Source organism: Aplysia californica, unplaced genomic scaffold, assembly GCF_000002075.1.
Source record: "Aplysia californica isolate F4 #8 unplaced genomic scaffold, AplCal3.0 scaffold01164, whole genome shotgun sequence".
Taxonomy (NCBI): domain Eukaryota; kingdom Metazoa; phylum Mollusca; class Gastropoda; order Aplysiida; family Aplysiidae; genus Aplysia; species Aplysia californica.
This window is the reverse complement of record NW_004798434.1, coordinates 140,869-162,952: the sequence shown is the minus strand read 5'-3', so window position 1 is coordinate 162,952 and position 22,084 is coordinate 140,869. Positions and strand designations below refer to the sequence as shown.

The window sequence follows — 22,084 nt, the reverse complement described above, 5'->3', positions numbered from 1 at the left end:
ACCATTAAAAATTATGAAAAAAATAAATTAGACTTACCCTTCTCTCCATGTGTTCTGTTGTCAAGTAAACATTGTCTGTCGTCATTCCATGGGCGGGCATGGGTCCAGGAACTTCACAAAACCACAACTTTCACAAAAAGTAAAAACTCACAAAAATGTTGCTGTCCCAGCTTCTCGAAACTTCACTCTACTATATCAACTAAAGATACACACACACAGTTATCCCATTTCTGAGAAAAATTGTTCAGAATACAGAAAGTGCCATTTTGCCCTCTGCTGTGTTTTCCGCCACAAATGATTTTCTTTATATGCAGGTGGCCATTAGAACACATTCTACTGTATTTTCCATCTATGGAAAGATTGGTGGCCACAACATCAGTGGGCTCAGATTAAGAGAGATGTTAGTGAATTCAACAGGTCGATGTCGATATCAGCAGTTCACAAATGATGGTGGCACATGCCACGAATTCAGGCGGAACTCTTTGACAATGTGGATATGCCTTTGCGTTTGTTTTCACCTTTCATTATTAAGTTCCCTTGTTGAAAAGAAACCGTTTTTCTATTTGAACTTGCTCAGGCTGAAAGGTTAGATGGCCCCTGGATTGGAAAAGTAAAGTATTTGAACTTGCCCGTTCCTTCCATCACCTGCTCTGTCAATTTTGGCCCTTCTGCTTTAGTTGGAGAAACTTAAGAAAAGTGTAATGCATGGTATAGTACAGCTAACTTACAGTATAGCCTGGATAGCTTGAATTCGTCGGGACCGGCCTCGGTAGTTCGAGGGATCCGTAGTTCGAGGGATATCTTATATAATGATAAAGAAGGAAAAAAAGGGAGCGGTTCGACTGATACGTCATTTCGAGTCTTTTGTGTTTGACCTATCCGTGTTATTCTGTAAATAGTGGCAGCAATTTGATCGGTTCTATGGACTAGGCTGCCTTGCAAATGCTACTTTAAAAAAAAGGGAAATTGTCCATTTAGAAATAAATGTTCTGTCCTCTGCTTTCGTCTCCACTCTCTGCCCCCTCCCCCTCACCTCCTTTGCCCCCTGCTATGTTTCAACCACACCCCTGGTTTTATGGTAGGTAAGATCTAACACCAAGCCTTCTCGGATAAGGGCGAAAAAATCTTTGAGGACTCGTGTGCAAGTTGTGCTCGTTAAAGATCCCTTGGTGGTCCAGAATCGAAAAGAGCAGGCTTCTGCTGCCACCCGGAAAAATAAGAAAATTTCCTACCAACTGAAAATGTTTAATGTGTCCCACGTGCTCATTTGACCTTATGCAGTTGCGAGCGCCGTAAAACACTTACCCCCCCCCCCCCCCCCCCCCCGCCTCCCCCCAAAAAAGAATGAAAATATTGATAAATATCAGGTACTCATCTGTGAATTTGTTTTTTTCAGGAGAAATCATCATGTTCGAGGGGCTGACCTGTGTATACAAGAGCAATGTAGATCTGTTTTTCTATGTTGTTGGTTCATCAATGGAAAATGAGGTAATCTTTGTTTAGTTTGCTGAATGCTGTCAGTTAATTTCACTGACACTAGAAAGGTTGTTGTCTCGAACAGAGTTGTATTTTTCATGTCAGACTCATCAATTTTTGGGTATATGGAGTAATTGATATAGTCTTAGAGCCTGTTCATTTGTCTTGCTTGTGGTGGAAAAAAAATACCCCTCTATCTTGAAAGAGATGAAATATTTGCAGTTGGATGAAGTAGGGATTACATAATCATAGTAAAATAAGCGAGAAAGTCGCCACCAAAGTTTGGTAATTTCCAAAGATTGAGTGCCCGTGGAAACTGGAAATTTACAAGGTTTTTTAATGACTTTCATCTATGCATTTCAGTAACATCCACACAGAAATGTATTTTTAAATTGACTAAAAAGTCTTGATCCTAAAATAAACAATTCTTTAAAAGTCTGATTTCTTCACGATGACACATTTGCTGTTTTCCAGGACAATGAACAGACAATTTAGTTTTGTGAAAATTTCATTTCGTTTTCCATTTCTGCCTTGAGTGGTAGGGTGAAGTTTAAATTTTAAAAATCTTGTTCTTACATTTTTGTTCTTTATTTTTGTCACTTTTCCAGCTTATCCTGGCAAGTTGCCTCAATGCCTTCTACGACTCAATCAGCGAAATACTGCGCAAGAATGTGGAGAAGAGAGCCCTCTTGGACAACTTGGATGCAGTTTTCCTGGCAGCGGATGAGCTTTGTGATGGAGGGTTCGTGTCGATATTTAGTGTAGACCTGCATGTTTGCCGACAATCGTCTGAAATCTGACAATCGCGACCCCGACCCGCGAACCAGCCGATGCTATCGCTAGGCCCACCTGTATTAGTCAATGTTCGAAGTGCGAGGCCTGGTCGTGTGCCAACGACCCCTTTTTCTCCTGTCGGCTTTGTCGGCACTTTCGTTTTCGTGTCGACCGCCGATGCGCGCACCGCCGACTGCCGACGTCGGCGTTCCGACATAATTGTCGGAACCTGAGTAGAAATACGAATACGAAAAAGTACGACGACTTAAATCATCTACTTTCAATTTCTTGCTCGAGCGGCCATTTTGAATTTCGTTTGTTTACTGATTGTTCAGATCATGTGGATTCTTTCAAGTCCGACTCACTTGTTCTACTCTAGATCTAGATCGAGATTTATATACATCATTATAGACCTCAATGGAGGATTCATATTCCAATTCTATTGTGTCAAACCATATTATAGGTTGTGTTGTAATATTAATGTTGGTAAAACGCATTTTATCAGGTGCGTGAATTATTTGCTTAGAATAAAGGTCTAATCTAGATCTAGATCTAGATCTAGATCTAGACCTAGACCCCTAGACTCAACTGAGTCTCTCTCTTCGGAATCGGATGCGGATTTCTCGTTCAAGGTCTAGATTCTAGATCTATTCCTATTCACTTGTTCTACTAGATCTAGATCTAGATTTATTTAGATCACTGAGATCTATATATATATGGAGGATTCATAGATCTTTATCCAATTCTATTGAATTGTATCAAACTCTTTATAGCAATGTAGGCCATATTATTTTTATTATTATAAATGCTCCTTGTTTGTTTTGGAGTGTGCTTATTTCTTTCTTTTTTTTTTTTGGACTTGTGCTGGCCTTTTTACATGAGGGCCGTTGCAGGTTCTTTTTTGGGTTAGGCCTAGGGGTAGGCCGATAGGGTTTGGGTTAGGGTTAGGTCTCTTCTTTATTGTGTTTGTTCGGGTGGTCGCTCGTTACTCGGAAATCCTTCCTTTTATGACGCCCACAATTTAAAAGCTCTAAAGTTATGGCGGGGGGGTTGCTCAAAATTTTCAGACAATCTGGTTGACGCTCACATGCAGGTCAATTAGTGTTTTGTGTGTCTGTATCAGAAGTGCAACCATCCAGAAAAGTTTATGGAGAAAAATACTGGTTAAGGGACAAACTGTAAACATCTGATCTATTTTCTTTCGCACTGGGGATGCACAGAGAACTGGCCAAAAGGCTTCAGTATAATAAGCAAATTTCACTGTCTATAACTGCATTATTATATTAAAGTAAATGTAAGTTACGACCAAACTTTTACTATGAATTTTCAACATTTGTTACTCTCATGTGACACTTCATATCTTGGGCGTCATATGATGTAATTGTGTCTCACCATAACTTACCCCAAAAAAACCCACTCTCTTCGTTATACTCGTTTCATTTTCATTGTGGGCTTTTTACCCCTGTTACAGTTTTTAACCGTCGTAGTGTTTTCTAATCGGCATGTACATGATGATAATGATAATTAGCATTCGCGTAGAGCATATCCCGCTCAACAGCAAGCTCTATGCACTTTACACTGTATTATGATCATTGTTGTATACAAATGCATGAAAAACCTGTGTTTTAAGAGTAACTTTCCTTTGACAGCACCTGGAAGCAGAAGCAAAGATGTCAGCTCTCAGTAAAATTGTTTCCCTTATTGTGTTGTTTGCTTCTGGTCTAGGTTATACCGTTATTAGACATCTTTCCAGAGTTGTGGGGGGAGGGGGTTGAATGTAAATTAAGTCTGTTTTGATAAGGTATGATTAGTTGATAGTTGAATGTACGAATAGTAGGATAGTTGAATGCAGAATGTAGGAATTGGGAATTTGGGATCTGCATTTATTTTAGGTGAACAAAGGACGGAAAAAAATTGAGTAGTCATATCATTTTACTTCTTTAGTGACGTGGTTCTTTTCTTGTGATTAATTTAAGCGAGTGAGACTCTCTGTTTTTTTTTTTTTTTTTTTTTTACTCTGTTGTTATAACTTTCTTCTTTATTCCCCAGGATTGTGCTAGAAAGTGACCCCCATCAAATTGTCCAGAGGGTGGCCATCAGAAACGACGACATCCCCTTGGGAGAACAGACAATGGCCAAGGTAAGGGCAGGCGACCCCTGGGATTTTGAGAGATTCTGTAAACAGGGTTGCCGCGGCCTCCTTGAATTCAAGGAGTCCTTGAAAACTGCTTGAATTTGCATTCAAGGAAAAATCTCCTTGAAAACTGCTTGAATTTGCATTCAAAGGAAAATCTCCTTGAAAACTCCTTGAATTTTGCCAGATCGGACAGGAACACAGGGTGACTGCCAGGCCCCGGGAATCCCAGGGGCCGCTGAAATTACCCAGGAATTTGAAAAAAAATCGCCGAGGCCCGGAATGCAACGGGAATTTTAAGAAATCTGTAAACTGCCCAGTGAAAGTGAAAGACCCGGGAAAATACATAAAAGTTCTCGAATGTTTGAAAACCAAATCCGATAATGTCCATGAGTTCATTTTTGCCGGTCGCGATTGTGATATATTTATTCGGCCTTTCCTGGCCTGAGGGTACGTTTCACGCGAACAAGCAAGCGGTTATGGCGGCAACAAAGTGGAAGTGTATAGACCTAATGTGCGATAAAGAAGCTCGGTCGGAAAAATCAAGGTCTACTTTCGCTTTCGTCACCACCCTGCAATTTGCCGGTAGGTTAGGCCTAGTAGTCTGATAACGCCACTTTTGTAACATGCAGGTTCTGTAGTACACACGCTGTGTCGCCATGAAAATAAATTGTTTGTCCTGTGCTGTCACTTGTGAAAAAAAGAGAAAGAAAAAGAAAGTTATACAAGCTTCTTGTCGGGCTTGCCATCGTGACCGGTCATTGAACCTGTGCGTTTTCCTCACATCGTGAGTATCGGCGATGGTTGAGGTCACAAAAGTTCATTTTAAGTTTCAGAGCTGCGAAGTATAGGACTCAGGAATGGGGGGATTATTGATTTTTTAAAAAGACGCACGCGGGGGAGGGGGTGGGTGGGGTTGAAGGCAACACCGGATGACAATAACTGAACCTGGAAGCAGATTATACTTTTCAGAATTTTGATTACTAGATCTAGAGCTCTCTGCAAAGCGCGCCTTGGTGCAGGCCTTGTGTGGAATCGGGATCTGTCATACTCAAACCTTGTTAGCCCTAGTTTTTAAAAAAACTAAAGGGTTCCCGTTTCATTTGGTAGGTGGTAGTAAATTACATGTATATGTGCTTTATTTTAGCCTTCTGTTCAAGATTCGCAGATTTTCAGTGTCACTGCATCTTGCCCTCCCACAGTTCTTACACCTCTCACACTGAAGAGGTCTACTTGAGCCATTCAAGTTATAACTCTACTTTGAGTTTGAGCAATAATTTTTGTTTTTCACGTTTATTATATAAACCCTGACTCCCAAACTGGTTCTTGACGGTTGATATTCTGGTTCTAGGCCTTTTCTCAGGCTCAAAGCATGATTCATTTTCATATAGTTTTTATAGGCGAATAAGATGAAGGGGGAAAAAATAAGTAAGAACAGACTGAAATACCTAAGTCACACAGTATCCCAGTGCCACACTGACATGTTGTTGACTGGATATAATGTGCCTACATGTGTGTATATATATATATTATATTATAATATATAAATGGAGCATGCACTGTCATTGTGTTATGTAACATGCCCCTGGAGGATGGATGGGCCCCCTTGGAAAATTGAGAAGCCCGGTTGGCAGTCACCCTGGGAACAGTTTTTGTAGGAAAATCGAAACCATGATGATTCCTTTCGGACAATAGGCTTTCGTCATGAATTTCTTGACCAAATCTCCTTGAATTTTAACAATTTCTCCTTGAAACCTCCTTGAATTTGATGGGAAGTTCTTGGCAGGAACCCTGTGTAAAGCAACCTTGTTCTTGCGTTGCGTTTTTTTTTTTTTTCCCTGTCTTGATCATGGGAGCTCTTTGAAAGCACTTTTATTGTTTGAATTACTGGGATGTGTGCATGCATGTGCCAACGCAGAAGTGTTTAGTATTTGTGTTGGGGAAGTTTTAGTCGTTTAAAGGGTTTTTAACTTTTGGAGTACATTTTATGGTGAGTACTTTTCTCGTAATTAAAGGTTTATTACTAATGTTTTTAGGATATATATATTGGTTTCTGGTTTTAAAAAATAATTTTTCGGTGGGTTTTAAAAAAATGTAATTTTTTTAGGGGGTGGGGGGGGGGATGCTGTGCTAATGCTAAACTAGCTTGCAGGGCTGTAGAAAAAGTGTAGGGTTGAGAGCATCGAAGGTGATTTAACATTCTAAATCACAGATGCTAGTAGCGGCACGATTTATTTTTTCTTTGCAGAAATAGAAGGTGCTGGCTGTTGCTTGTACAAATAGACTGTGGGGTTCGACAGCAATAGCTTTGTTCTGTTGTTTCAGGGAGTAGAGAATGCCTTAAGAGGGCTTTTCTTATTGAGTGATTGATGAGGAACTGATTTTGTAAGTCTGCAGGTTTTCCCACTCCCTTCCTCCTCCCTTATATTATATCGCCAGCTGTTTTCTTCATCATGCTAATTGGCCATCTTATAGTATCTCTATTTATGTTTCATACTCTAGCATTTAATACTTTAATAATAATTTTAAAAAAAACATATGTTGAGAACCTGTGGTTGGAGGGTGCCTCCGTTCATTTCTACCTTTTTCGTATATTCATCTGCCTTTAGTACAAGGGTACTGTGGCAGTTGCTCTGTTGAGGTCTGCTCCCCAGTGTTTTATTCCAGTATCTGTAGTGTTGTCTGTTCCAAACGTAATATTAAGGTTGTTTTAGTGACTGGCCATAGACTATAAGTGGACGCGGACACCTATCATCTTTCCTTTTACTTTTACCAGTGTGTGCTGTATTACTTTTATGAATACATGTGTTTGTTAGTTTGGGGTTGTTTTTGTGTTTTTGAGGGGGAGGGGGGGTGAATTTGTTTTTTAAAAAATGTTTAATGTTTTTTCTTTTTAAAGCAACAGCAAAAACAATATGTAGATATACTGGCTGTGTTTGTTTGACCACAGTAGTGATGTCAGAAAGCTTAAAGCCTCTCAGGTGGGTGATTGGAGGGCGCCTCTAGTAGGTCCTAACCTACCTCTTTACTTTCCCCTCTGTTGTTTCCGTCAGTCTGTCTTACCCTTTTCCCAGCACTAAATGACCATTATTGTGTCAATGTGCTTCTCTTTACTCAAACAAGCATAAACAATCAAAAGCTTCTCAAGGCTACTATTTGTGCTTTGCCGGGGGGGGGGGGGGGGGGGCTGCTGTGGTGTGTCAGCTGTGTCAACATGGAACAAATTTGCAGCTTAGTCTGTGGGTGGGTGTCGGGTGCTCTGGTGTGGTTTGCTCCTTCTTTCCCATCAAACATCTGTCATCCTTATCTCCCCTCCTTTTTAGTGTATGTTACTCTCTTGTAACAGGTAATCTATTCTTCGGCACTTATATGACCTGATTGTGCCATAAAACTCTTACTAAAACTAAAAACATCTAATCTTCGGCACTTATATGACCTTATTGTGTTGCAAGTGCTGTAAAACTCTTACTAAAACAAAAAAACCCCAGCGGCTTAGTCTCAGACTGAAGCATTGTAATGTTGCAGAGCTCACTGAGAGAACTGTACCTGACTGTTTGTTGCCTTTGAACCCCACGACCTCATGAGCTTAATTGTCCCCGACTTCTCCCGGGCTTCTCTGCAAAAAATCACCCTTGCATAGAACTTGACTCTTGTGGTTCGCATTAAGCCTCTTAGTGACATGTTCATAGTCCACTTTTCCTGAATATTGATAAATACTGATTGGTGAGTGGTTGAAGGCTGCTTTGATGTTTTTTGCTCCTTCTATGATATCAAACTTTTCACCCTTATCACTCCTTTATTATTTTTATTTTAAAATTTTTTATGTTACTCTTAAGTACACCTCTAATCTTCAGCTGAAAAAAAAAATAGCAATATGGAGTTTCTTCTTCTCCATATTTGCTTATGTTATGCCTGTTCCATCCAGCATTTCTGCTCTCTGAGGCTGTTCTTAATTTGCTCATAGTTAGAATATTTTCCCCTTTTTTTTCTTTGTTTCCAAGTAAGAGCTAAGAGTGCGATTCCATGACTTGGTTGTTTATTTTTGTGTGTATGTATTGCATAGCATATGTTGCAGTCTGATCTGTAATTCACAAAGTCATCTTTACATGATGCTGTATTGGGCCTGTACACTCATTTGCAACTCTCCAAATTTGCCCTGTGATAGTACATTGTATTATTTTTTTATTCTCTGCGTATTATGTTCTTTTGAAACATTTGTTGCTGAGATCCCAACCTGTCGAAGGAGTGGCGTCGGTAGCCTAGTGGTTAGGCTACCGGACCCGTAATCGCGAGATTCCGGATTCAGGGGATCGAGCCTCAGCTCGGTCTGACATTGTGTCCTTAGGAAAGACACTTTACTACTTTTGGCTCAGTCCTTTTTGGAGATGGATGTTAAACTCATAAGTCCCGCCTCTATAATAACCTAATAGTGTTGATAGGGGCGTAAAGACTGCCTGTACCCTTTCTGTCAGAGGCACTGTCTGAAAAGAATGAGTTTTTGTTGCTGCTACTTGTTTTCTTTTAGAGTCCAGATTGAAAGGATGTGGGAGAGTCTTCTTTGACTTTATTAAGCTTATTATGTGCTGGTAAAAATAAGAGTTTTGAACTAATACGAGTGTGGGCTGTTGTAGTGAGGGCTCAGAGTATGAGTTGAATCAGATTGGTGGCATCGGTAGTCTGGTGGTTAGGCTAAGGGGCTCATAATTGTGAAGTTGTGGGTTCAGGGGTTCGAGCCTCAGGCAGGACGTTGCGTCCTTGGGAAAGACATTTTTTTAATGTGAATTTTGCTCACTTCACACCCAGGTGGGAATGGGTACCGGGTCACAGACAGCGAAAGATCTTTTCTGTATGTTAATGTTTTGGTACCTGTAAGATGGTAGCTTGCTTTGTATGCTTCCCAGGAAGTTGAGATTGTTTCAGAATGCTATCAGGTCTGCTGGAGTAATAGTATAGATTGTAAAGACTATAGAACTTGCTGTTGAGCGGGGATTTGAGGTATGCAAATGCTGTCTATTATTATTATTATTAGCAGTAGTCGTAGTAGTAAAGGGCGCTGAGTGCACCTTCTCCTCCATACATATTTCCTCCTCCCCCCTCCCCAATTTTGCCACTGCTACAATACACTTAATCTCACTGGTACCTCGGGTGTATCTCCCTCTCAAGATTACGGCTAAGTACGGCCAGCAAGTGTCGGCGGCCACTGACCGGGTAATGTATCCTGATTCCCCCGACCCCCGCCTCCTCCTACGTGGTTCTGCATGACAGGAGCCGCATATCATTAACACTTTTTTACACCTGTGGGAACAGTCGCTCGGCATACAGAGAGACTACTACTTTCATCAGGGTCTGCTGTTGTTGTTTGTGGGATTTTCTGTGCCTTGGGCCTCTTGCAGTTCTTCACTCGCTTCGTCCTGAGACTAGTTTTCTTTTTCAGTAAACTCACCGTATTTTTCAGCTCCAGAACCATGTCTGTCTTATCATATGTTTGGGGGTTGACTTTTATGTTTTTTGACGCTTTACAAAATGATTACTTTCAATGTCTGGGATGCATTTGACTTCTCTTTTCTTTTACATATGTAAAGGCACTCGAATTTCAAAGTTCCTCTTCTTGGGAAAAATATTTCTTTTCTTCATTCGCTGTGAAATTTGATCCTGATTTTTATGTTTCTTCAAGAGGAATTGGCTGCCAGTTTGATCGTTAGCTTCAGTCACATAAAGACAGATATTCAATGTAAAACTTGATATCGAAATGTAGGTATTTCATTAAATCTTTCAATTTTTGTAATGCCAGTAGAGTATTTGCAAGTGTTGTAAACACATGGTATTGTAAACACATTGCGACCTCAGTGCTTTCTTGTTCTATCTTCATTTTTTAACATTGAAAATCTGACTTCTTGTTAAGCTCACTCTGTTATGAACTGTTTTCACTCACTGTTTAAAAACATGGAGATACGACAAGAAAGCACCGAGGTCGCGAAATGGAAATTGCTGAAAACGCTTTATCCGATATGTTGAGCCAGATTTCAGGGCTGAGTGAGCTGTCCCTCTTGACTTTCCCAGCTGAAACAACATATCCTGCTGACATGCGTCATAGATTTTTAAATTTTTTTATTTTCTCGTTTGTATAGTATTCTAAAAAAACTGGTTTGTAGATCTGGATGGGTGGTTGGCGGATGCTCTAATGTGGTTTGCTCCTTCTTTCCTATCAAGCATCTATCGGCTTTATCTCTCCTCCTTTTTTGTGTTTGTTACTCTCTTGTTGTTACTCTTTTGCAACACCTCTAATCTTCGGCACTTATATGACCTTATTGTGTTCCAAGTGCCGTAAAACACTTACTATGACTAAAGTAAATCTGGAGATTGTCGCTTGGTCTGTTGTTTTACATTGAATGTGTACGATATGTGGGACTTGTAACATGAGTACATTTCATTCATATTTTGGTCAGCACCAACTGGTATAGTGTTAAGTGTTGTAGTTTTGTAGTGAGCTTTTTCTTTTCCTTCTAAAAATAGAAGAATCATAGCTGCGGTACCTCCGTAGTCTCAATGTACAACGGTTATGTATTCTCTGAATTTTGTCATGCTTGTGGGTGCTTTTTCTCGACTTGTGGGGCCATGCTTGTTAACTGTTACTTGGTAATTTTGTCTGTTCGATTATAGTGCATTTTCTCAAGCCCTTTTCAAGGTTTGCCAATAACTGTCCAAAATTAAAATTTCCCTCTGGGATAATGAAGTATTATCTTATTATCTAATCTTAACTTTCATAATTTCCATGACTGTCCCTGATTTGGCAGTCAGGAATTTGAGAGTCTTTTCACTGACACTACACCAAAACCTAGCCCATTTGTTGTAATTTTGTTTCGTTGTTACGCAATCTGATATAAAGAGTAGGTGTTCCTGGTTGTGTTTTGAAAAAAGGTGAAGAAAGTTGGCAATCCTGCTCTATTGTCTTTATCTCCCCTCCTTTTTTGTGTTTGTTACTCTCTTGTAACACCTCTAATCTTCGGCATTTATATGACCTTATTGTGTTGCAAGTGCTGTAAAACACTTACTAAAACTAAACTGGCAATCTTGCTTTTCACTAGTGATCCTCTTTTGTTTCTAACGTATCCCTTCTAAAGTTAAAAAAAAAAGACAACATCACCACCACCAACACGGACTTCCCCCCTCCCTCATACTGAACGCTTTGTTTATACACGTGTCTGACCTTCTTGCATCTTGTAATAACTTGGAACAGACTTCTGATCTTTCTCTTTTTTTTTTTCTTTTTTCTTTTGAGGATTTTCGACATCCTTAAGATTAAGATAAGATAATACACATCTTTGTTGTCCAGGTCCTGGCACATTGGTTTGGTGTTTCACCACGTACATATACACACGCACATATACACACGCACCCGCATGCGCACACACACACACACCTGCATGCACACATGCACGTGCGCGCACACACACACACACACACACACACACACACACACACACACACACACATACACACACACACACACACACACACACACACACACACACACACACACACACACACACACACACACACACACACATACACACACACACACACTCACACACACACACACACACTCACCCGCATGAACACACACACACACACACACACACACACACACACACTCACCCGCATGAACACACACACACACACACACACACACACACTCTCACACATGCACGCACACGGAGGCTTACAGTCGCATGCATAATATAAATGAACAGTAATATGAACAATAATAATGTTAAGCTGTATTCTGAGTCCTCTTGTATTAACACCTTGATGTGTAATGTCCTTTGTTTTATCCTCTGTTTTACTAAGTGTATTATTCATGTATGTTCCTTGTGAAATTTGGCCACTGCAGTGATGAGAGGCCGTAAATTATTACAACTTTGTCTCACCTCTGCAGACATATATTTACTCCTTTCTTGGCGTCTGCTTTCTCCCATAGCTCTAAAAGGCTAACACATGTCCAGTTGAAACTGACAGTTGTCCACCCTCTTTGTGATAAGAAAATACAGCTAATTAATAAAATAGTATTTGTACAGCGCCTATTTTCACTCGACAGCATAGCTCTATGCGCTTTACAGTATATTATTATTACCCCTGGCAGACTATAGAAGACTCAGAAACTTTCTCAGCTTCCCGGGAAGGATACAATGCAAGCAACTGAATAAGCATTCGAACACTAATAAACTGATTCACCTCTTTCTCATGATCGCAAACTTCAGCAAGGAATCAAATCTCTCGAGTCATTTTGTTGTTTTGATAAGCTGGTTCCAAAGTTGATAATTGTGGTTTTTTGACAGAACGTGATTTTTAAAATAAGTTTATTAATGAAAACTCTATCGTCGGTGAACCACTGGCGTGGCAGGTCCTGCCCAGTGAGTCACAACAATATTCGGTCACTAATTGATTTTCGTGCGTTTGGCTTCTGGACTGTCTGCTGCCCGTGAGAGACAAAATTCTCTTGCAAGATTTTTGAAGGTCACAAAAATAGATATTTCTGCCAAGATTGTATCATGTAGTATTTCCTAATCACAAAGAGTGGGTGGCAGGTCCTTCTTCTTTGCTGCTTTCCCTGTATTGTTTCTGTCTATCTGTCTTTCTTATTCCCGGCTCTGTATAACCATTGTTGTGTCGGTGTTCTCTTTACTCAAACTCAAACCTTCCGCCAAGAGGACGGAAAACTGTCAGTCTTAAGGCTTAACTGAAAATGTTTACCCCCTTACTGTTAACCTTTTTTAGCCCCCTAAAAGTGGTTGTAGGAGTCCAAAAGTTGGTTTTATTTATCAGTTGTCTGTTAGTCATAGTAGTTTTTCCGAGTCCTTCCTAACAGGGAAAAAGGACTCAACTCATCCTTCAGAACCCATTTATTTATTTATTTTATTTTTTTTGGGGGGGGGGGGGGGGGCAGGTAGGGTTGGGGTATATCTATTAATTTATTATTATTTTTTTGGTTTGTTGTTCCTTTTTTTATTTATTGTTTTGTTTTGTTTGATGGTACTTCCAATAATACTGAATATGTATTTCAAGATGGCAGAAAAAAATCCTGAGAGTTGTGGAAACTGATGTGTTTTTGTTGATAGCGCACGTGGCTTGTGACTCAAATTCTGTTTGAAAGGGTACACTTTTCTTCTTTCTAAGATTCATGTTTCTGTGGATGTTCCTGACCCTTCATAAGAAAGGGACAAGGAGGACTCTTGTCCTTCTCTTTTTTTGTGTCTTAGTTTTACGAGCTTGTGGTGGAGTGATCAAGCGCTCTGCTGTCGAACGTTGTTTGTCAGTCTTCCTGCGTGAATATATTGTATCCCTCTCAACCCGGATTGGCCCTGACAGGCAAGGTCAAAAGCCAACTTTCTAAATTATTTAAATTGCGCTGATTGGGGAGGGGGGGGGGGGGGGGCGTAAATACCCTCATATTTTAAAGAAAAAGAAGCGAAAAAAAGAATTATTTCTTTTGTGTTCTTATTTTTCTGTTGAGATGTGAACAAACTTATATTCACTGTGGTCACTCACTCTCTGTGCCATATGGCAGCAACTGAGCAAAAAGCTGGAGGTGAGTGTGGAGCTTGGCTATTGGAGAAGGGACCCCTGGTGCTCGTATCCCTCTTTCCCCAACATTTTTTTGTTTTTGGGATTTTGATTCTTATCTCGCCTTTTCTTATTTTCCTTAGTTATGCTTATGGATCGTAGATGTCCCTGTATTGTCAGTAGTAATCTTTCCTTCCCCAGGTTTGTATCACAGCCAAATTTGTATGATTGTACTGGTTTTGACTGTCATATCATGTTGACTTAAATTGTTAAAAAGTTTTTATTTTTGTTTGTCACATACGATGGAATTTGGTGTTTGTCAGGTTTTTGGGTTGTTTTTTTTGGCATATGAAGTTAATAATGTCCTCTAAAAGCTTTTTCATTTTACTTGCTTTTGGTGAAAAAAAAATGCCCATCTATCTGGAGTCCAGATTTTGTGATTGAAGAAGATGAGGGTTGTCAGAGGTAAAATTAACTAGATAATGGCCAGTTCAAGTACTGCTATCAGATTTGTATAAAATACCTTGGGTTTTTTTTTCATTCCCTGAATTCTGTTTCTAGCAGTCATATGCAACTTGTCAAAAATGACATGGAAACACTACGCATTTATTTGCTATATATCCGTGACTTATAGTAAATTATTTGAAAATACTCAAATTCTTATTTGCGTCTACAATACAAGTTTAATATCACTATTTTCGGTTTGTAATGTTTTCCTAATCTACCGTGGTTCACGAGACTTCTGATTTTGTCCACCCAAACTCCGATTTTAGAGAGGATTTTGAGTAAAGGTCCAATTTTTTTTGTCATGGAGGGGTCAGCAGGTCTGCCTTTACGATATATCAAAATTCTATCGTGGCCTCTTTCTCTCTCTCTCTCTCTCTCTCTCTCTCTCTCTCTCTCTCTCTCTCTCTCTCTCTCTCTCACTCTGTGGGTGACAGATGGATCATGCTTTGTCCCAGTTTCTCAGTATTGTTTCTTTGCATATTCAATCATTCTGTAGAGTTGACAATTTAGTATGGTGGTTTAGTTAGTGTATCTTTGTCTTCTATTGTTTTTGCCCTTTTGGTCTTATGGTGGCAGTTCTGTAGCAACCACCCCTCTCCCTGCCTCTCCCTCTCCCCGCCTCAACCCTTTTTGCCAACTGTAGTTCAAGATGGGTTGACCTTGATTGTCAGTGTATTTTGCATGATTTATCTACGGATTAGCATATTACACAGCCATACACCATTTTGAAAAGTGACGTATTGCGGTCTCATACTGAGGAGTGGATGTATTTTTTGCGTTTTCTACACAAGATGCTTTTATGCTGTAAGTGGGTACTTTGAATTTGAGAATACGTACTTCTTTCTCTGTTGCTCTTTATCTGCTGTGAAGGAAACAGAAACATCGTAGTAGGAAATGGATTTATTTCAGTTTCATTGCTCATATATTATAGATATACATCGTATATTATCATGCTTTTCACTGAAGGAAACTGTTGCGATGGTTCATATTAATCAGCATCTTTTAAAAGTATAGTATAACACGAATAGGTTGAATACAGAAGAGTTGAAATCACGCATCTGTCGAACTGTGCCTGGTTGTCCCGTTTTTTTTCTTCTTCTTCTTTATCTTTGTAAGATATCCCTCGGACTACGGGTCCTTCAAACTACCGAAGCCGGTCCTGACGAATTCGAACTATCTGTGTTATACTGTATATTTAAAGTGATCAGGTTAATTTAGACCAGTATCGGTGATGTAGTAGTTAGGCACATCGTTGTCTTATGCAGGAGACCCGGGTTCAATTCCTAAACGATGAGAACATTTTTATCAAGTATCTCTGCCCCTGTGTAGGTGTTTTTATGCACCATTGCCCTGCTGGCACAATTTAGATCATTTAGGAGACAGCCTCCCAACCCTGCCTGTCACGGCCAGCATGGGCTGAGAGGGATACTACAACTGACAACGCAGCAGACAGACCGAGATACTCAACAGAAATTGTCTGTTCCCCTGAGGAATCGAACCTGGGTCTCCTTTGTGTGGCAGCGAAGTGCCTTATGGCTGCACCGCAGATGCCAGTTGTGTTTTATGGGTGCGGCTCTGTGGGTGGTTGATGGGTGCTCTGGTGTGGTTTGCTCCTTTTTTCGTATCAAACATTTGTCGTCCTTTTCTTTCTTCCTCCTTTTTTTTGTGTGTTTGTTACTCTCTTGTAACACTTGAAATCTTCGTCACTTGTATGACCCAATTGTGTTGTAAGTGCCGTAAAACGCTTACTAAAACAAAAAAATCTTCGTAATACATCTGTACTTTGATGTTGTTTTCCATTTGCGGCTTTTAAAAAAATTGAACTTGAGCCTGAAAATGATATTCAGTCTGTGGGTCCTCCCATTGGTGAAACGTGTTGATTGTGATAACATGACCACAAAAGGCATTTGGTACATATAGTTGGCAAGCAGTTACTATGTGCTAAGCTTAGAAAACGAGTTTTCAGGAAAAAGGGAAAAAAACCTGTTTCATTCTTTTGGACTATTGTACCTACACCATGTATCTTTCCCCCCCCCCCCCCATTTTGAACATTCAGAATTTGGAATGTGACACAATGCATATATGCAACTGAAACCACAGATTTAAACAGCTGTTAAAAAAATGAATTTTCAAAATTTCTGGGCGTAATACGTCTGAATAGCTAGCCAACGATATGCAGATCAAGTTTGCTTTGGGTAAATTAACTAGGACTCCTTTAACTTTCTATCAGTACTCTAATAAAGCATTGAACAGTGCACGCAGGACATGGGAAATAACTTACTAATGCTGATCTTTTTTATCACTGTAATGATGAGCATTCATGAGAAGTATTCCAACTTCATACCAATCTTACTCAATGGCAATGTCTTCTTTAGTATAACACTTCTTGGTTGCTTTGATATAGTTGGTTCATCACACTTGTCAACATTTGAAAGCCTCTTATGATTTCTCCTAAAGTGGAGCATAAATTGTTCATGTACGTACTGTTCCTTATTGCCTTTCTATTTGGTGGTGAAGACCAAAATTGCTCTCACTTACCCACCTTTAGAATGGCTTATTGTTGTTGTTTTACTAGGGCATCAAACTACAATACACTTAGTAGATGGTTGGCAGGTGCTCTGGTGTGATTAACTACTTCTTTCTTACCAAACATCTCTATTAAATTATCCTTATCCCTCCTTTTTTTGTTTGTTACTCTCTAGTAACACCTGTGATCTTCTGCACTTATATGACCTTATTGTGTTGCAAGTGTGGTAAAACTTTTTCTAATACTGAACAGTATTTGCTGGATGAATACTACTGTGAAACAACTGAAAGAAAATGACAGACTGTTGTATGGTTATGACCATCTTTATATCTGTGTGACTCAACATGATGAGCTCTAAACTAAACATAATGGGTGGCTGGTGGATGTTCTAGTGTGGTTTGCTTCTTCTTTCCTATCAAACTTCGATGGTCTTTATCTCACCTTTAAAAAAATGTTTTTTACTCTTGTAACGCCTCTAATCTTTGGCATTATTAATGTATGACCTAATTGTGTTGTTTGTATTGAAAAACTGACTAAAGCAAAAGCAAACAAACTAACCGTGTGGTCTTTTTTGTGTGTTTTTGTCTCTTCAGGTGCTTCAGTCGGCAAAAGACCAGATCAAGTGGTCACTACTCAAGTGATGGGCGTCGTCGAGGGAGGCTGAGTGTGTCTGGTTGTGTGTGTGAGTGTGTGTATGTTAGTGTGTGTGTGTGCTTGTGTCCATGTACGGGTTTGTGAATGTCAAATGTTCTCTCTGAGCGTGTTGATGTGTGCATGTGTGCACATGAGTGTTCTTTTGAGTGTCTGGGGCGTGCTCTTGCATGCACGTCATGCACATATGTATTCCGTTCGTGTGTCGGTGTGTGCAAGCATGCACACAATGAGTGTTTAGTGAGTGTGTGGATGTACGCGAGCATGCACATGTGTGTGTGTATGCTGTGTGCGTAGGTTCAGGCGTGTTTTGTGAGTGTGTGTATGTGTGTGCATGCCTGATGGACAAAATTACACGATGGGATCATGGAGTCTTCAGTCAGCAGCAGCAACGACGAAAGCGATGAAGATGTCTGCGACAGGAGAGACACTGGAACGAGGAGATGACGGACGGTTGACAAGATGTGTCTCCACGGATGGTGGGTGGTGTGTATTTCTTGTTTTGGGTTTGTCAAGAAGCATGCTCGACCCTGCAAAGAACGAATTGTGTAGTAAGCCTGATGGAGTTGCGCTCATTCATGGTGGGGAGGCATGAGAGGGTTTCTTTCTTGTATCATTTAGTATGACTAAACTTTTGGTTGTATTATTTAGTATGGCTGAACTTTGAGTGTGGCAGAGAGAAAGAGAGTGTGTGAGCAAGTACATCTTATCCTGTTGTTGTTGTTTTTTAGTTTTGCTTTTATTTTTCTGTGGGTTTCCTTCTTGTATCATCATGTAGGATGATTGAACTTTAGGTGTGGCGGAGAGAGTGTGTGTGCAAAAGTACAGTTTATCCTCTTGTTGTTTAGTTCTGCTTTTATTTTTCTGTGGGGTTGGGACCAGGATTTGTAGTTGTGTTTGGTATGTTACTGGACGGTCAAGGTTGACAATAATACTTTGGTACAGCGAGGCATCAAGTTTGACGTGAATGACTAACTTAGAGGGGAGTTTTGGTTTGTGATATGTACAGGTTGATGTTTGCGTCACTCAGTGTTGCATGTGTGGGTTTGACAGTTGTTTCCATCAAGTTCATGTAGAATCTGTTTTTGTCATTTGTGTGCCATGTGTATTTTTGTATTGATGCTTCTGTAGTGGCAACACTGTTTGTAAAGCAACATTTTTGTTCTGTTAAAATATGACCAAACCATTGATGGGGCGCCTGAGAATAGTGGTTACGCTTTCAAACTTTTGCTAAAATAAAATCTTAAACTTGATACTCAGCTCTTCCAAGTAGAACAAAGAAAGGTAATTGTCTCCTTCAGATCACCTTCGAAAGAATAGGCACTTTGTTATCGACAGGTAGAATTTATGAATGTTTAGGTTTATGCACCTAACTCATTGAGGCAGCTGGATCAGTTGGATTGCTTTGAAAAAATTCGTTTCAATGGTATTGTATTACTATTAACCTCTCATGGAAGGAAAGAGAAAGATAAAACAGAAACAGAACTATGAACTGCTGTCTTGGGTTAAAAGTTTGTGCGTCCTTGCTATGTCAGGCTGTCTTGGTTGCCATGAGGAATTGTTTCAGCTTTTATTGTCTTGTTCTGTTATTCACATGCATCTCTATATGCCTTTGGAAAGAAATCTAAAATTTAACTCATTTAGCCTCGTATATAAGTTATTGAAAGTGAGTAAATGTGTGTGATTTGTGTTTTATTAAAGTAAAAGTGATCATTATAGAGGTAATTCCATTTTGCCTGATGTGTTTGATGTTCATCAATTCCTGTTTTGTATATACTTAAAGGAGGAATAAATGAAATTTTGATGGGATGTATGCTATCGTCTGTGTCGGAGTTGTGTGTGTGTGCGTGCATGTGTGCGTGTAAGGGGGGAGGGGAGGAGTTTGCCGTGTGTGTGTGTAAAGGGGGGTGGGGGGGGGTTGCTGTCTTTGTATCGTGTTGGTTTAATGGTTTAACACCCTTTTGATTTAACTATGGAAAGTTATTTTGAAGCAAGACCTTGGACTTCACATCTACTCGAGAAAAGGCTTGGCTGAGTGTGTTGAGACTAACGAATACTCAGTCCCCCCCCCCCCCGAAAGACCCACCTTCAAGAATTCTCCTTTAGGGATTCGAACCATTGTCATCTGGTCATGTGGCGTCTGTGGTCTGCATACCTGTAAATCTTCCGCCAATAGTTGGAAATCCGCCAATCGTAAAATCTCCCTTTTTCAAGGGAACCAAACGCTGCTCAGAAATTTTGATAGAAAACCATCGCGTGAATCTGTTTCGCCCACCAGCGCTGCATCTAAAAATAGATTTATCGATCGGCCGACAGACGATGGGCTGAGCCGCCGAGCCCTGTTCGCCTCGCGCGTACGACTCTCACTTGCGTCCGCCATCGCTGAACACACACGTCACACACGGCTATCGTTAGCTCCATTCAGACACTCTTTTTCCGACCCTTATATATTTCTTTGTATTTGCCAAAATGTTTGGCGGAACTTTTTGAATTCAATTGTTGCGGAGAATAATGTGAAAGATAATTCTTGCGTACTGTACGGAGTACGGGCCGAGGGCGAGTGTTCGGCGATTTGAAATCTGATTCTTTCTCATTCTCTCTCCATTGTTCATTCGAATAGGATGGCCTCTTGAGTTGATTTATGATTTTTGTGGAATTTTAACTTTGATACATTTGCTTTTCTATTTGGATTGTGTTCTATTATATTATTGTGAGTGTGTTATCCATAGGTTACCGTATTTTGGCGTTAGTTTAACGCAGGTGTAGTAGTTAATCTACTTTTTTGAACTCGCATTTTATAATTTAAAGCCTCTTAAAGGCTAGATAGATCTCCATGTCCAGTATGGCAGGCCTTGCTATTGTGGATCGCAACAGCGATTTAAAAGCAATTGAAAGCAAGCCCCCCCCCCCATCATTACTGTATAAAGTAGATTTATTTTGGGTGAGTTAATTTCATTTCATTTTTATTTTCAGGCATTTTTATTTTTTTTTATAGTACTGTTATTACCAGTATGTGTCACTATATGTTACTTTTACAAACTGTATTCGCACATTGTGTCTTTTGGCAGTTTTTGCGTTTTATGATATTCGCGTCGATGAGTTCAGACAATTTTTTGATTGGCCATTTACAGGTATGGGTCTGGTAGTTAGGTTGTTAAGCTCACAACTGAAAGATCACGGGTTCGAACCCCGTCAGGGACCTGACATTGTGTCCATGGGAAAGGAATTTTCCTCACTTCACCTAGGTGAGATCGAGTGCCCTGCTCTAGATGGCAAAGGGTCTTGTCAGTGTATTAATGTTTTATTAGAGCAGCGAGTTGTTAGCGGATGCTCTGGTGTGGTTTGCTCCTTCTTTCTTATCTAACAACATCAATTGTCCTGGTCTCTCCTTCTTTCTTGTGTTTGTTACCCTTTTGTAACGCCTCTAATCTTTGGCACTTATATATATACATGTATAAATATATATATTGTCATGACCAAGTTCTATAATTAGCATTTGACACACTTCCCCACTTTGTTGCAACGCAGTGTTCAGTGTTCAGGTCTGAGAACTAAAGAACTTGATGTCTAGCTGGGGTGAGGGTTGAAAGGGGAGGGAAGGGAGGGGGTTTTCGGCCCAGACTCTGACAGCCGAGTGTCTATCGCTCCTCGTTAAAATTTTCCTTATATATATCTTCACAAGACGAGTCCTTCTTTCGCCGGCCAGACACCTAAGGGCCAGGTAAGTTATTAGTGGGGAGCACAGAATTCTACATGTGTAGAATTCTGTGGTGGGGAGAAAACGATGAGTAAATGCCAAACAGGAACTGTAGGTGGTTAAAAAGTCAATAAACAAAAAAGAGTAGTGCCATGCTGATAATAAATGTTCTGATTAATCTGATAGTAGTTAGAGAAAGGCTGAATGATAAATACATGTTTTGCTGATAAAATAGTACATGTGTCTGTGCTGCTCAAGACAGTCTCATTCTTAATTTTGTAAGCTACAAAGAGGCCAATCTGGCAATTAAGGGATATACTAATCTTTCTGTGGACTGACGATGGATTTGTCCATGGGACTGACGTCATCGCTAGGTCTAAGCCAAGCCCGCCGTGTGTTTGACCTCGTACGTAGTACGAAGTTCCACGACGGGACAGTTTGACGGGAGACGATTTAAAGTTACGAGCCGGCGCGATAACAAACGTGAAGGAATGAGGTTATGTGTTATTGGAGAGATGAATAATTGAAAGTTACGGGCCCATGAGACTAGGGGGCGCTGGGCGGGCCGAACAGAGTTGCCGCCCCGTGACACTAGGGGCGCTGAAACATGGGTATAAAGGCGAGGCGGGAATTCTGTACGCCCCTTCTGATCCGTCTCAGTTCTGCTAGAGACCAGAGTGGCCGACGTGGTCGTAGCTACCGGCGAAGTGACCTCTGAGGGCCTGACGACGCGATCTAAGCCGGCCAGCGCATGCGC

General features: G+C 40.3%; 1 protein-coding gene across 1 annotated transcript in view; it reads left to right on the top strand.

The window, feature by feature from the left end:
* Positions 1–19,448, top strand: part of LOC101855918 (coatomer subunit zeta-1) — a gene marked incomplete at its 5' end in the record, with an annotated part of 24,027 nt that extends 4,579 nt beyond the window's left edge. Inside the window, 4 exon segments of the mRNA XM_035973361.1 lie at positions 1,397–1,488; positions 2,085–2,218; positions 4,300–4,390; positions 17,573–19,448. Coding sequence (XP_035829254.1) covers positions 1,397–1,488; positions 2,085–2,218; positions 4,300–4,390; positions 17,573–17,620 — 365 coding nt within the window.
* Positions 19,449–22,084: the final 2,636 nt, after the last annotated feature.